This window comes from Haematobia irritans, chromosome 5 (assembly GCF_050003625.1).
Source record: "Haematobia irritans isolate KBUSLIRL chromosome 5, ASM5000362v1, whole genome shotgun sequence".
Classification (NCBI taxonomy): domain Eukaryota; kingdom Metazoa; phylum Arthropoda; class Insecta; order Diptera; family Muscidae; genus Haematobia; species Haematobia irritans.
In genome coordinates, this window is record NC_134401.1 from 77,201,884 (window position 1) to 77,219,773 (window position 17,890).

General features: G+C 34.9%; 1 protein-coding gene across 1 annotated transcript in view; it reads right to left on the reverse strand.

Annotated features, from left to right (window-relative positions):
- Window positions 1-17,890, reverse strand: part of dpr12 (defective proboscis extension response 12) — a 205,751-nt gene that overhangs the window by 101,763 nt on the left and 86,098 nt on the right. Inside the window, exon 2 of the mRNA XM_075312925.1 lies at window positions 4,970-6,309. Coding sequence (XP_075169040.1) covers window positions 4,970-5,063 — 94 coding nt within the window. The 5' untranslated portion in view covers window positions 5,064-6,309. The remainder of the gene's footprint in view (window positions 1-4,969; window positions 6,310-17,890) is intronic.

Consider the following 17,890-nt stretch of genomic DNA (forward strand, 5'->3'; position numbering starts at 1 on the left):
ATGTACATAATATCAAATTGTATAATGGAGGACGACATATTGGTTACGATTTAGATAAAGCTCCCATATACAGTATGAAGTTAAAAAAGAAATGAATACTCAAATGTAGCTTTACTAAATTCGTATTTCCCTCAAAATAGTTCAGAATTTCGTAAACTTTGTAAATTTTATCAAAAATGGGTCCATCTTTAACTTCGTATCATGCTAAAGAAATTCTTGCAAATTCTAACTGTATTTGTTTCTTCATAATACTAAATTTTCTTTAACAATTGGGAAAATATGTTATTGAGTGTTGGATTCAATTTTTTAATATATAGGTTGACAGATATGTATTCCAACCTACATCAGGCTGCTATGACTTCTAAACGACTCGTCTAACTGCATATTGATCTATTGCATTAAGATATAAAGTTATTCATAATTTAATTCTAGCCTGATAGTGTGCTTGCCTAATACTTGGCTAAAAATCCATAAATGGCTGTCGGTAGAGCACTTCAGCATTTAAATGTGGATAGATTTTCCGATTGCTCGCTTAGCCGATACTGGCAGTATTGCATCGCGTCAATAAAGTGGAAGCCATATTTTATTGACACAATGATCGATAACTTGTTCGTGAGCTGAACGAAGCCATTGAAGTTCCAAAAAGTGCAAGAGTTCACAGAAGCACAACAAATTAAGAGTAATTAAGCCATTCCAAATTGAGCAGTTTGTGAACCAACTACATAATCGGGTTTACTTGTCAAAAGGAGTCAGATGAATATTTAGTCACCAGAACTCGACCGCCACCAATGGAATGTTGTAGGCTGCCATTACGGCCGCCTTGTATTAATAGACCGTAGGTTCAAAATAAATGTCGAATACTCTAGGGAAAATCTCGTAAATACTGTATTGAGGCCCTAGACGGACAAACATCTCGGCCGCAGACCATAGACATTCGAACAGACGCATTACCATCACACCTCGCATCACTTCTACCGCAAAATGGCCCTCAAAAACTCCGGACCTCAATCTGTTGGAATTTTGCGCATTGGGTATTATGGAGATTAAGATTGGCTCAAAAATATCGATGTGTCGATCATCTCAAGGCGGTCGCCTTCGCTGTGAATGAGCCAAAATACCGAAGAGCCACTTTTGTGCAGCGTGTGATTGCTTAGTCGGCCATAATTTGTGCCAAAATTAGTCAATTCGGACAAATCGAGACTTTGATGCTCTTTCAGATATTTTTATGCTTTAAACAATAAATTTGAAGACAATGAACAAACATGTAGCGCATTATCTTGTTGCATTACACCCTGTAGGGAACATTTGTCATCTAAAAGGGGGTGAAAATATTTTCTTTCATATTATACGATATCTTAATTGTACAGGTTTATATTTTTCTGCTCTTTGAGAAGTAAAAAACAGGAGATTGGTCTATATGGAGTTTATAATAAAATAAACTGCACAACAAATCATATTTTGTATATACCTTTGTTTTCTCAAAAAGCACTATCATGCAAATCGGATGAAAATTGTGTGCTCTCACGAATTCTAATCAGTAGATTGGTTGGATGTTGAGCACTATTATACAGGCATATAAAGAACATTGGACCTATCTCTTTATGGCCCCAATCGTGGTGCAATAATCTTGGTTTCAATCCCAGATACGAATGTCAATAAGTTATTCAGAGGGATTGTTTACCACATTGTGAGCCACGCCGTTAAGAAGAGGGTCCCTTGTCGTTGAACTTAGCATTGAATCGGGTAGCACTCAATGATAAGAGAGAAATTCACCACATGTAGTACTACAATGGGCTGAATAGTCTGCGTAACTTCGATAATCATAAACAATTCAGGAAAATTTATTAAAAGATTACGACGAAGTTTATACGAGAACTATATGGAAATCTCGATCGTAATATTTTTTTCTCGGCCTTACGCATCAATTCCAATCGTTCAAACTATCCCTGTTGGGGGATACATCCAGAAAAAAAATCTACATTAATAATTTGTGGTGTGTCCACCAACCCAGTGTGCACATTGGACTGGCGAGTGATATTTTGCCGAATACCCATAGCATCGACCAGTATCTGCGTAATAATAAGGTGTAATAAAAATTCACTGGGGAAAGATTAACAGATACCTATGCCAACAAGTAAAATTACTTAGCGCGAAGGACATATCCTCTCCATGCCTCAAAACCATGAGCGAAACGAAATCTGTGGGGAGGGGGTGCGGCAAAATGTTGCGAAGCTAAAACCATTTGTCGCCATTATCTGTGAATATTTGTGATGGTGATGGTTTTGGTGGATCTGCTCGTTGCGAAAGGACTACCTAATAACTGATTGTTGCCGTTGTTTAGGGCAACAAAGTGACCGGAGTGGAGAGGGCAAAGGTAGGAATTATAAACACTTCTGCTTGTTTATGTTAACTTTGGCGTTTTCGTTGTATTTCGCTTACGGTGTATTTTTCTCCTAATTTTTAAATATTCTCTACGCTCTGCCCCGAAAACAACAGCTCAAATTGTATGAGGGCCACGATAGTAGACAACACCACAATTGCGGGTAGCTATACCAGTGCAACTTTTTGGCTCCGCTGTCAATTGTTGTGGTTGCCTTGGCATAAATTAACAGTGAGAGCTATTGAGTGGCGGATGAACGATAAGAGGCTAGGCCGGGGGAAAGCACCCACCGCAAATCTTACAAGTAAGTATGCAAACGAGATGGCCTGACCACAGGACTAAAGTTATCTTTGCAAATGTAACGACTTAAAGTGGAAAGTTATTACATTTAGGTAATCAGATAAATGGACCCACGAATTATTGCACGTCGAAAATCATATTCGTTATGGAAATTTGTGGCTCTGACATGAGTTGTGGTCATAACTAAAAATTCATTTAATTTTCATTTTGACATTAAATAAATTCTGGTATACGCATTGGGAATAATATAAAATAACAGAAATAAGTCCTCAAAAGTGGACACATTATCTGATCAACGGTGTAAATTCGAAAAAGAATTGTGCGACGCCACACTCGTTGGCATACTATTGGGCGGAGAATACTCATCCAATGATGATTTATAATAGCATTAAGATAAATTTGTCTGATATAAAACAAAAACAAAATTGAATTAAAGACTCATGAAAATTGCGGGTTTTAAAACCTCAAGAAAACGAATCGGAAGATCGATCTATAAACAGGGTCCCAAATGTAGACTCCCATAACATATCTATTTAACCATTTCACTACCGAATTAAACCTAATATTTATTATTTGTACTAAGATCATGTAGAAAAATTTTTAATTTGTTCAAATTCCTCCTTAACTAGAATCCTTAGTAAGCCATGTATAGTAGTTACCCACAATAGAGACCATCATCATGGGAATGGTAAGCATCGTTTATAGCCTTTTAATCACTTTTATGTCTTGGATGTCGCCTTCCATTTGTAACAGTGTCTCATGCCGGACTGATATACATCGAAAAAAATGAGTGTCAAGAGTCTTATCCTCTCGTCTATTGATTCTATTCTATTCCCCATATCGTCTAGCATTTTTTTGGTCTGGGTATGGGTCTTAGAGAAGAATTTCTTAATCCTCGAAGTCTCGGTAACGATGTCTAACTGTGCGCGGAATAACTTTGTGTTTCGCTCTCCTTGTAATTTTGTTGTATTCTCTGAGCCTGCTGTAATTTTGTACGATGACACAATCCCCCCGTATTCATAAAAGTTAACGTACACTTTAAACCTACTACTACCGTACAAATTCATTCGATAAACTGTCAGTAAATTATTATGAATATGGGTATAAGTCTTCTAACCAAAAATTTCAAATTCAAACTCGACTTCAAGTACAAATTGTGCAAAATTTCGTCTTAGAACATATCACTTATTTCCAAATACAATGTAGCTTTATATCAAATTACAAAACATAATCGAATTTAAGACGATTTCAACAACGTTGAAAATGTATTGTCAATTTTATACACAGAAAAAAAGTAAACTGTTTTATAGGAAGAATGAACTACCTCATGTGAAAATTGAACTAAATTATACTCCATATTTTGAGATGTCCATAAAGCGTAGTTAAAACCATGTTTTAGTTTTTCAAAAAAAAAAAAAAATTATTAAAATTACTTCGTATACACTAAAAACTGTGAACCCATCACGATCAAAAACGTTGATTTATTATAGAAAATTTTAACTACAATATATTGCTAGTTGCGACATAATAGAGATAAATTTACACTTTTAGTGACATTGAAGAATTTTTTTTTTAAATAATTACTTCTTTTGTTTAAGAAAATGTACTATTTTGAAGAATGGAATTGGAAGATTTGTTGAACAATGCGAAGTTAAAGACGGACACAATTTAAGTAGAATTTACTAATTCTTGGAGAATTATCAACTATGTTTGAATATAATTTTTTTCTCATTTTAAGTTGAAGCCATTAAACCAAAAATAATTGAAATCAAGAACAATTTTTTACATTCAGGAAAACTTTTCTAGAATAATGTATTAAAATAAAGCGAAAAGGACTTCAAAAATGTTCGTTGACTTAAAGGATCAGAGTAACTAGGCCTAGTCCGATACATATACGGACCTATGATTTAGTTTTAATCCTTTGATTAAATTCCTATTCTATTCTCAATGCATCTCTGTGTACCCTAAATTATAACTTTTTTGATCTCGAAGACACTTTAAGACATATTTAAGGGCCAGCAATTGTGGATAGCCAGATGGGTTTATTTAAGCAGGAGTAGAGAGGATATTTCTTGAGAATATTAAAAAAAATGTAATTTCCCTAAAAGCCAAACAAAATAAGAAAATAAAAAATAGTGTGATTCTAGATAGCTATATGCGAATTGTAAACTAGTTTTGTAGTAAATTTGAGGAAGAATTTTAATGTAATGCGTGATGATAATCAATTGTATACAAGCCCAGAAGAATTCCCCTATAAATATGAAATTTTCTAAGATTAAATTGACTTACCTGGTTCCAGCGTAGTCGCCAGTAAAATGGATGGCAGGCAAAGTAAGATGATACGTATTTCCAGCATATGCATTGGCGTCAGTATGGGCAACATTTGTGGCAGCTCCTTCAATTTTGCTTCCTGCTACAGGATCAATGATGATCTTGGCGTAGTGGAGATGTAGGAGAACCTTAAGGTGTATGTCACACTCTTAACATTCGCCTGTTGTGGTTCTGGCTCGCGTGCTTTTCGTCTCCACCGTTGGCCTTAGTATGCTCCCGTCTTATCTATTCCGCTAAAGATAGCGAAAACACAATAAATGAAGCGTCCTTGGTGCTTTTCTGCGAATATTTCGGTGTGTGTGTGTGTGTGTGTGTGCGTATGAGTTTTTCTTTCGGTTCGTTTGCTACGATTCTTTCTTAGCTCAATGAGCACCAATGATAAATTGCTCCTTAGAGGAAATGTCGCTCCTTCAAGTGTTATTTGGCTTGTAATGTCGCAGTATACGGTAAGGCGGGAGGTTTGCTTTTGTGCGTTCTACGCTCGTATTATTTTCCAATGACAATAAAATTAATTCGATTGTGTTAGATTTTCGTTTTTTTTTGAGGATTTCCTTTTTTGTACTTCCGTGTAGTTTGCTTCCTCAACGATTTGGCGATAGTTCGTTATTGGTCCATATTATAATGCTCCTTTTTTTATTGTACGACTATTGCTGTTTTGTTGTTGGTCATAATCGTATTAGTTGGTTTGTATCATTTTTCATGTATTTTTTTTATTTTTGTTTCCCTGATTCGATGGAGCAGCAGCGTCGTCTCCTTTCTTTCATTCACACAAGGATAACAGGCGATGGTCTTTGTAGAGCCAAGTGATGGATGATGCCTGATGGGGAGTAACTATAATCGAATTTTTAGTTGTCCCCCCCACGTGATTGGATGACTTGTTGTAATGCTAAGACCCAAAGATATGATGGTTGCCTTGTGAGGGTTCTCATATTTGATGATGCAGTTCCATTATGGAAATCATTTTCAGCTATACAATAAAATGGGAATGTGGAGGTTATTTGCGAGATGTCAGATGCACTTTGATTTGCCACTTTTCGAGGAGTTGGCTGTCCGATATGTTTGCTTTTTCAATTTTATATTTTCAAGCAGCACTGATTTGGATGGTACGCCAATTCCTTTTCGGGGGTAGCTTTCCTTAATTTAAAAAACTTGGATGGCATGGATTTTTCTCTGCTCCGCAGTTGGTGTATTGGTGTATGCTGGGAAGATGTTCCGTTGGTTGATGTTTCCTATCGTGGATTCGTCTGACTCTATAATGGTGCTCCGTACGAATGAAATGTTTGTGAAATTCCCTTGATCTGAAAATGTAAAAGGACACAGACAGGAAAAATTTAAAATCAAGCCATTTCATTTAAGCATCTACATTTGCAATTTTAATTTCAATGCTCCAAGGAGGGATGGCATCCTAGTCGAATTGAAAGTTTGATTTCCAACTTCAATGTCATGCACAAATGCAAACATAGATCTTCGTCTTTTTTCATGTATTTGTCATTTAGTTTGATTTACATCTATAATTGGATTGTAAAAATCAAATGTTCAATTTGCCAAAGTCGAAAGTTTTGCATATTTTGAACAACTTTCAACGAAGGAAGATATAACCGGAGATATACGGAGATGACATGGAAATACAATATAAACGTATCGCTCAAAGTGTTATATAGTTCAGGGTGCTGGAAGAGTATAAGGCAAAGACGTTGAATTTTGCTCAATCTGTCAAAATCCAATGAATTCGGAATCTAAGACATTTCGAATGCTGTTGTTTGCCAGATAAACGCGACCTTTGATAATTGCAAACTTGCAATATGGATTGTTGTCTACACATAAAATTTTTTTTTGATTTCAATCACCAAAATAGCGGATTCAATATTTGTATACCCTCCACACAGACACACACACACACACAGAAAACAAATTTGTTGTGCCAACCAATTCTTTTGCCAACCAAATTATTCGGTCCCATCTACTACCAGAATATAACTGACAAAATTTGTCAAAGCAACCAACTGTTGTCTTGCACAACAGTATCTCAAATTGTTTCGATAACTAAAATTTTGGGCACATTATAAGTCTAATTGGTAATCCCAACCAATAAAATTTTATTCGTTTGTTGAAACAACTATTTATTATTTTCGGACAACCAATGCTTGAGAAAACACCTAACCAAACCTAACATAACTCAAATAATTCGATTGTGGATTTCAGTATTTAGTAGAAATTTTTCACAATCCATGGTGGAGGGTACATAAATTCGCCCTGGCCGAACTTACGGCAGTATATACTTGTTATACCCTCCACCATAGGATGGGGGGTATATTAACTTTGTCATTCCTTTTGGAACACATCGAAATATTGCTCTAAGACCCCATAAAGTATATATATACTGGGTCGTGGTGAAATCCTGAGTCGATCTAAGCATGTCCGTCCGTCCGTCTGTTGAAATCACGCTAACTTCCGAACGAAACAAGCTATCGACTTGAAACTTGGCACTAGTAGTTGTTATCGATGTAGATCGGATGGTATTGAAAATGGGCCATATCGGTCCACTTTTACGTATAGCCCCCATATAAAGGGACCCTCAGATTTGGCTTGTGGAGCCTCTAACAGAAGCATATTTCATCCGATCCGGCTGAAATTTGGTACATGGTGTTGGTATATGGTCTCTAACAACCATGCAAAAATTGGTCCATAATTATATATAGCCCCCATATAAACCGATCCCCAGATTTGGCTTGTGGAGCCTCTAAGAGAAGCATATTTCATCCGATCCGGCTGAAATTTGGTACATGATGCTGGTATATGGTCTCTAACAACCACACGGATGAAAAAGACTGTTTTTCATATGTTTGGCTATAAACATTATATGTTTGGAACAAAAATTTTTAAACACAATATTTTTGAGTGCAAGCATATAATGTTCATAAACTAGCATAACATGTTTGGGACATATATGTTAATATGTTAGAACATATTATGTTTGGGACATAAAATGTTTGTAAATATAATATGCTTGGATGCAAACATATATTAATTTAGAAATAGCCTATAAACATATATGTGTTTAGTAGCTTGGAGCGCTATTTAACAGGGAGCGATATTGAATTAAGTTGGTGGTTGTTGCTTGTTATTACAAAATTAACATTTTATTTTTCCTTGGGCAATTGATCAGCTACTTCTTTGATCCTTACAAACTGTGTGGTCCGCTGTTCGAATCCCCGTCCGGCAAAAGGTAAAATTAAAATAAAAAAAAAAATCATACAATTGAATAATTTCTTCTACAATGTTTGTATTACAGAAAAAGGTGCTAAGAACTAAAAAATCTCGTGGAAGTGAGAAAGATGTGGGGGAATATACAATTGGGCAGAAACAAAATTTTGAGCATTCAGGTCGAAAACCTATGTTGTTAGCACCTATATTACCTGTTTATTTTCATAATTCATTATGATTGTAAATATATAAATAAATAAATAAAATTTTCAGCACAATATTGTTTGGGAGAATTTTTTTTAAGCATATAATATTTTTGGGTGCAAAATGCTTCCAAACATATTATATGTTCACATAATAACATATTGTTTTTTGGAAGACAACATTATTGAATTTGGATGCCAAAATACAAAATGTTTGGAACTTAGACTAACCAAACATATATTGTTTAGACCAATATGCTTTCAAACATATTATATATTGGAAGAGATCAAACATATAAATGTTTGGGCAATACCCAAAAATATATATGCTTGAAGCAAAATATGTTTGGGAGTATATGTTACAGAAGCGATTTTTTGTGAGCGTGCATGCAAAAATTGGTCCACATCGGTCCATAATTATATATAGCCCCCATATAAACCGATCCCACGATTTGGCTTGCGAGGACTCTAAGAGAAGCAAATTTCATCCGATCCGGCTGAAATTTGGTACATGGTGTTAGTATATGGTCTCTAACCATGCAAAAATTGGTCCACATCGGTCCATAATTATATATAGCCCCCATATAAACCGATCACCAGATTTGGCCTCCAGAGCCCCTTGGAAGAGCAAAATTCTTCACATGCGGTTGAAATTTGGTACGTGATGTTAGTATATGGTATCCAACAACCATGCAGGAATTGGTTCCTATCAGCCCATAATTATATATAGCTCCCATATAAACCGATCCCCAGATTTGACCTCCGGTGCCTTTTGGAGAAGCAAAATGCATCCGATCTGCTTGAAATTTGGTACGTGGTGATCGTTAACAACCATGCCAAAAGTGGTCCATATCAGTCCATAATCATATATAGCCCCATATAAACCGATCCCGAGATTTGGTTTTGGAGCCTCTTGGAGGAGCAAATTTCATCCGAGTGAGTTGAAATTTGGTACATTGTGCTAGTATATGGTCGTTAACAACCACGCCAAACTAGGTCCATATCGGTCTATATTTGTATATATACCTCAGATAAATCGATTTCCAATCACACAAAAATTGGTCCATATCAAGTTCATAATTATATATAGCCCCCATATTTCAATTCTGGCTCTCTACGTACCGTGCAAAAAGTCCATATCGATTCGTAATTATTTGTAGACTTAACTATACATAACTTTTTTGTCTAATATATACCACGTATGGACTAACTCACAATTTAGAAAACGATGATAAGAAGTTTTAAGATACCACAACCCAAGTATTTCGATTGTGGATGACAGTCTTTCGTAGAAGTTTCTACGCAATCCATGGTGGAGGGTACATAAGATTCGGCCTGGCCAAACTTACGGCCGTATATACCTGTTTTAATTTACGTTGAAACGCTAGAAAGGTCGATTCGAAAGACTTTGGAAATTTGTTTCTAATTTCTCTATTAGTCTAATAAAATGCATTATAATTTATACTTAGGATGATACAATTTGTATTGTTGGATTTTTTTTTCCTTGATGCTACATTTCACTTCGGGGTAGTAAGTTCAGGCAAATATAACTGATGATATGGGTTTTTGGAAGAATTAATGTGTTGATGAAAATTTAGTTATGAATTTCCAATTTACAAATTATGCTGCAGTCACATGTATGTATCCCAATGGGTCTCAAATGTGTTTTTACAAATCTCCAACAACAAAGGCCAAACATATTGTGTAAATTCAGTTGGTTGGTGTTTTCTACTGGCGGGGCAGAATCCCTAGTAGCTTTAGGCCAATAAAGAAACACTAGCGGATATATATTTCTTTTTCAATGGTGCTTCTTGGGTTTCTGATGAAATCATAAAAATATGAATCCATCGCCCTTTCCTTGGAAAAGGATGGCGTAAACTTCGAGGTGTTTCTCGAATCACCACACGTTTTATAAATCTCTGGCAAAATTTTCAGTTTCACAAATTCCTGGTAAAACTCGCAATTTCTATGAAGAAATACATAGAAAAAATTGGTATTGCGGAAAACCGATAAACCACATTGTATCGACGTACCTTGAAAATATTGGCAAAAATATTTTATTGACCGAAAATGCTTGTAGAAAAAAATGTTTTAAATATTGATGATGGCACTTTAAAATGTTGATATTTTTTGCGGTTTATGTGTTGCGTATTCTTCCACGATCCAAGTAGAAAGGAAGTTCTAAGAATTTTCTATAGCTTGGTATGAATTGATTTTAGCGTGAGAAGATAAGGTTGAAACTTTAGATTTAAGATAAAAACACTTCAAATATAGGCTAAAACTTATTTTGAGGATTTAGCGTCTTTTTTTGGAATTAAGAAAACATTTTTTACTTTGAAGTATCCGTTATAATTTGGATTTTTAAACTGGCATTTGTTTGTACGTTAGTACCGTTATTATTAAACCGCGAAAAAAGAATGAAAATTTGATAAATGAGATATGTACTCTAATTTTATATTTATTGGTCCTAGATTTAAAACCAGATAGGTCGCTAAAACATTTCTGTATTTTAAAGAAGCCCCATCATTGGCTCGGAATCAATACAAAAATCCTTAAGGGAAAATCAAAAACTTTAGACCCAATTAAACTTTTTTTGAGTGTATTAATGGACCAATAGTTTTGAATTTCATGCAAATCGGACAGAAGTTTCTATATGCTGAAGATCCCAGGTAAGGTATAGTGGCAGCCTGATATTTCTGGCTCACTTAGACTATTCAGTCATTGTGATACCACAACTTCTCTATTATCACTGAGTGCTGCCCGATTCTATGTTAAGCTCAATGACAAGGGACCTCCTTTTTATAGCTGAAGATCCCAACTGGGGGTCGGTTTATAGGCCGATGTAGCCCATCTTCGAACTTGACCTGCTTGTAGACAAAATACGTGTCTGCGCAAAATTTCAGCACTATAGGCTCATTATTGAAGGATGTAGCCTGATTACAACAGATAACCAGACAGACGGACATCGTTATGTCGCCTTATAATTTCTCCCTGATCAAGACTATATACACCCAAAGAAAAAATACTTTCCTCAGCAACGAAGTTGTAGACAACCGAAATGCCCCTTTCTTTTAAAGTATTTTTCTTTAACGTCAAAAGAAAACTTTGCTTGTCCAAAATTTTGTTCCTCAGAAAAGAAAACTCATCTTTCAGTGTATGCTTTCTATTGTCAGAAATCGTTATTCATATGTGTTACAAACTGTATGACAAACCCCTCATATAAGACACTGATAATATGCGCTATTACCGTACTTATATGGCCCAGAAGTCAGAGTTTTACTTTGATTTCAAATGTTGCACAAGGAGTACTATTAATAACACAGCAAAAACCATAGATCGTTTCCATCGCAATAAGGATTTCAAAGTTTCCTGCAAAAAATCTGCCATTTGTCAAAATAATTGCAATATAAAAGTATTTAGTTTACCTCTTTCCATGTTTTGAAAATATGTATTCAAATCACAATACTTCTTTAGTTTTTTTATTTGGAATTTTTACTAATTTTTACTATATTTTCTTTACTGTACATCTAACAAATTTTGAACTCTGAGAGGATTTTCAATATTTCTCTCTTTAACTACATTTTACTACGAATAAACTAAAGGAACTACTATGTCAATAAATGAAAAATACAAATACAAAAAATATGTTTAGAAACATCAGAGAGAGCGAGGGAGAATAGTGAAACATGATAAAGATGGCGACGAAGATAGATAACGAAAAACATCGTCATAACACGTCGAGAGAATCAAATGGGAGCAAATGGTGCTCGGCTTGAGAGACACATTTATTTTGGATAAATGTGCCTCATTTTGGTATGCATTTGACACATGAATTCAATTTACACATTCAATCGTGTATTCGGAGCATAGATATTATAATACATAGACGAGCCATGGGTGTCAAACTATGTTTGACAGTTCCGAAGATTAAGAATAAACGAAAAAAAAAAGAGCACGCTTACAATCTCTTTCGTTTTCCTTTTTGTAGTTTGCCAATTTTACACAGAATTAGACCGTTTATGATGCACCAGAGGATTTATAAATAAATGAATATATTAAAAGTTCATATTTGAACAAAAAATTATGATCAAAACCGCGAAAATACGAAATTTAATTTTGAGCAGCATTGCCCTTTACGAACAACACAAAAGCAAATGCACGAAAATTAATGTTTGGTACTGACTCTTTACGAAAAAATCAAAACGAAATGTCAGAAAATTAATTTTTGGAACTGACACATATTTTTTAAAGAGAATAGTGGATCATCTATGTATTATAATGTCTATGATTCGGAGTAATGAACCGAGAGCGACAAAGAGAATAGATATATACAAGAGAACGATAATGTGTGTTTGTGTTGAAATCCACACTTGTATGAGTATATAGTTTTATACCCGATTCGATTACAATTGGCAGAAAAGTATCGAAAAAGTTGATGGCAAGTATTGCTTCAATTATTCTTGTGAACCATTACATTCCTCATATTTCGACGCAAACATGGATACATTTCCAGATTTCCTTTGTTTTACATTTCCCACTTGTTGAACAGTATTTCAATTTGCCTCACAATCAAAATGTCAATATGGCTGTAATTGTTGTTTTTGTAATACTAAAAGCCTAAAAATTGTAACATGTTTCACAATGTATAAAATTTTTTAATGTTTTATTTAATTAGCCTCATTCGAAACACTCTCTAGCAATGTTCCTTAATCCTGGGTTATTACGAGTACGTCCATACTGCTTTTGCTAACACAGGGACTATGTACACATCATTTATCAATTCGTGTTTATCATTCATCATTTGCCATTCCAATTACAACTAAAGTAATTATAATTATTTTCAATTTAATGATTAAAATCTTAAATTCATCATTTAAATGCTGTTGACTTCTAATGCAAGCCATGTTCTTGGCAATTTCGAGATTAACTAGCCACTGACTTTGCCAAGGGGTTTGATTGCCGCCGGCACCAGACTGGCGCTGAACGACCGTAAACATCCCAGGGCATAATATTGGACTTCATTAATTTTTAATTACTTATTTCTTTCAATTTTGCACAATGAACTCTAACCATGGACAGCAGTCGTCAAGTGTATGATAGCATTTGCCGCCCGGTCAACCTCCCGCACCAACAGACGAGGCCGAATAAATGTTCAAATTATGCAGGACACAATGAAAGTCGCTTGTGAAACCCGAACTGGAAGATGTACTCATCGCATAACACAATTCCCAGTTATATTAATTGCCTTAGCTTCATTGTCCCACAACGACAAGATGGCCTTGTTCGTCGGTTCATGTTCACATTTTGGACTACATCGACCATAGATAACAGTGCATCTGATTGTGTGGGAGGTGGTACAACAATCTTCCCAGCCTGCAAGATAAGAGACTCTGCATCAACTATGGTTGACAAATGCATTATGTTTTCCGACTTGTAATAATTAATGGCCATAATGGGCTATTCTGCCAGATCATTGGCCCAATATGTAGTGAAAGTTGCATTGACCTATTTTTCGTAACTTAGTGTCACTTTAAAAGAGATATACATCTCAAAACGAATCAGAATACAACAAATATTTTGATATCGTAAATAATGTAGTTGCAGCAAAGGAATTCATCCTTACATATGTGTTTAAATTGCCGTGAACACAGTAATTTCTTCGAAAGCTACTTGTCTCGAGACATTGGTTGGTTTTGCTCCATTCTTCATTAAAATCAGCTATGTTACATAGATAAAAAAGTATGTATTGGTAAAATGGCAAAATTATTATGTTCCTAAATAATCATTAAATGTTTGGGAAACACAAATGTTAATATGTTAAAATCATGAATCACGTTTGGGCAATCAATTTCTCACGAAAATAATATGTGTTTATGTTAACATATCTAAATTTAGAAATTTCGAGTAAATATATATACAAGCAGAGAAGGTATATGATCACCACAACCATGTTACTTTTTCAAAATGTTACTTTTTCAAGTAAAACATGTAGCATGTTTGTCGAAACCATGTCTTTTTCTCGGAAATTATGTATCTGATTTCGGAAAGCATGTTATGTTTGAGAAAATAATATTTTTGCGACAAAAATGCTACATGGTCGCTGTGAAAAAGTAACATTGTGCTCTTAAAACATGTTTTTTAATAATTCAGAAAAATTATTCAAAATGAATGAAATCGTCTTTTTTGACTTTTTGCATCTTGATTGCAAATAAAAAAAAAATAAATAAATAAATTGCAAACAGGAAATGGGGTTTAATACTTTATTTTAAGCAGTTTATTACCTAAAACACAGTAAAATTTCTACTTCAAGTCGAGTATGAGTTTGGAAATCCGGAGATGAAGAAGTAGAAGAAGATTAAGAAGAAAAAAGTAAAAAAGCGAGTACATTAAAATTGGTTTCCCAGAATCAAGTGTAAAACTAAAATTTAGAAGAGAATTGTGTTTTAAATTTATCCTTATAAAATTATCCTTCCTTACGCTACATTGGCTTGGAATCAATATTAACATCATTAGTGTAAGGACAAAATATTTAGAACCGGGCATGGTTGTTTCAGTGAAAGTTAAAAAACGTTGTTTCATCCGAATAACATAAAAACAGAGTAAGAATTACTGAAATGCTACAAATTATTTAAATTTTCCAGAAAAAAGTAGATTTTTTGAAAAAAAATCGGAGTCCAAACCTTTCAGACGAGCGTTAGAAAGCATTAAAAATAATAAAATAAAAAAATTAAAAATATACTATACAGTAGTAAGTTCGGCCGGGCCGAATCTTCAATACCCACCACCATGAATCAAATACCCACCACCATGAATCAAATATAATAGTTTCCTTTGAAAATTCCAGGGGGGTTTGATGACAGATATTTTCCCAAGCAGATCAGTTCAACCAGTACGCTTGGGTAAAAATTACGGATTCTAGAAGACCAAGAAATAAAATCGGGAGATCGGTCTATATGGTGGCTGTATCAAAACATGGACCGGTACTCACCATTTTCGGCACACGTCTTAAGCGTTCTAGAGTACCTCTAGATTTAAAATTTCAGGTAAATTGGATTAAAACTACGGATTCTAGAAGCCCAAGAAGTAAAATCGGGAGATCGGTCTATATGAGGGCTATATCAAACCATGGACCGATACATACCATTTTCGGCACACCTCTTTATGGTATACCTCTAGATTTCCAATTTCAGGCAAATCGGATAGAAAATACACTTTCTGGACGCCCGAGAAGCGAAATCGGTAAATCGGTCCATATGGGGGCTATACCAAAACATGGACCGATAGGCACCATTTTCGGTACACTTTTTGGTGGTCCTAAAATACCTCTAGATTTCCAATTTCAGGCAAATTGGATAAAAACTACAGTTTTTATAAGCCCAAGACCCCAAATCGGTAGGTCGGTTTTTATGGGGACTAGATCAAAACTTGGACCGATATAGCCCATCTTCGAACTTGACCTGCCTGCAAACAAACGACGAATCGGTGCCAAATTTCAGGACGATAGCGCCATTACTGAAGGCTGTACCGTGATTACAACAGACAGACGGACATGCTTATATCGTCTTAGAATTTCTCCCTGATCAAGAATATATATACTTATATATAGTTGGAAACTTATTATACCAACGTCACCATTCTATGGTGGTGGGTATAAAAACAAGTAAATAAAGTATAAAATCGGGCGGGACCGACTATATCATACCCTACCATACCACCCTACTGAATTACTAAACAGGGTATCATTGGTACAGGTTTGGGAGATAAAGCATAGTTTTATACTCGTATTTATGAAAATTAAAGGCACATGTTTATGGGAGCTCTATGTCAATCTGAACAGAAATACTAGATCTTTGGAGCTATACTTGATTTAATACCTAGTGTGGGTAATAAATCCAAATTTGTAAAAATCGGGCAATATTATTATGTAAGAACTACATGTAAGGCTTTTTTTCAATTTTCAATTTTGTAACATCATCTTTATTTACACTAAATTTCAATTCAATTGCACAGAGTTGCGAGATTTTATGAATTTATATTACAGCGAATAAACATAAATTTATTGTTTTCTAAAGTAAAAATCTTAAAGGGAAAATAGGAAAACCCTTTATTTGATAGTTTATAGATGTAACTCAAATATTTTGGAAACGTTTGAGTTTATAGCATGGTTACCAAATGTGGTAATCATTCTTAAACAAGCTGTTTACATGTAAGGCTAAATACGATCGGCAAGTACATAAAAATTTGAAACATTGGTTAATAAATAAGAGCTATGCATATATATGGGACCTATATCAAAATCTGAACCAATTTGTATAATATTTTGCAGATTTGATTGATACCACAGAAGATGACCTTGTGCAAAATTTAATTGAGATAAGTTAATAAATAAGGCCTCTATGGCCAAAAATATGGTTATTAGGGTTTTTTTTTTAAATCGGGCGATACATATATATGGGAGCTGAACAAATTATTACAGAAGATTATATTTTGCTAAATGTGTGTAAGATCGGTCAATAAATGAGGCCTCTGTTGTCCAAAATACATTTATTAGAGTACATTTTTTGAAAATTGGTAGCTATATCTAAATGTGAATCGATTTCCATGATTTTTTTTTGCACACATAGTTAGTACCATAGAAGATTAAAGTAAGCCAACTGTAAGTAAGATAGGTTGATAAATAATGGTTTTATGTTCAAATTTGGAAAAATCGGGCGAAACATATATATATGGGAGGGAAACCACCGTGGTGCAATGGTTAGCATGCCCGCCTTGCATACACAAGGTCGTGGGTTCGATTCCTGCTTCGACCGAACACCAACAAGTTTTTCAGCGGAGGATTATCCCACCTCAGTAATGCTGGTGACATTTCTGAGGGTTTCAAACTTCTCCAAGTGGTTTCACTGCAATGTGGAACGCCGTTCGAACTCGGCTATAAAAAGCAGGTCCCTTAGGCTTAACTTAGAATCGGGCAGCACTCAGCGATAAGAGAGAAGTTCACCAATGTGGTATCACAATGGGCTGAATAGTCTAAGTGAGCCTGATACATCGGGCTGCCACCTAACCTAACCTATATATGGGAGCTATAGCTAAATCTGAACCGATTTCGATTATTTGTTTGCAGTAAGATCGGTTAGTAAAAAGGGTTTTATGAAATTTGCGAAAATCGGGCGATACATATATATTGGAGGTATATCTAAATCTAAACCGATTTCGATGAAGGGTGATGAAAAATAGAGGTCTGCACAATTCCAGTTGTAAATGCAGAGTACACGTGTACTTGCTACATGAGTACATCTATTTGAAAGAGTCGCAAAACTATTGGTACACATTTTGATGAACACCAAAAGCCACGAGTAACTTCTTGTTGCTACTCTGATGTCTTCACTACCAACAAACACATATTCCTCTTTCTCTCTTATTGAAGTGTACTCAGAGTGATCACGTCGAGTATGTTGCGAGAACAAAACTTCAT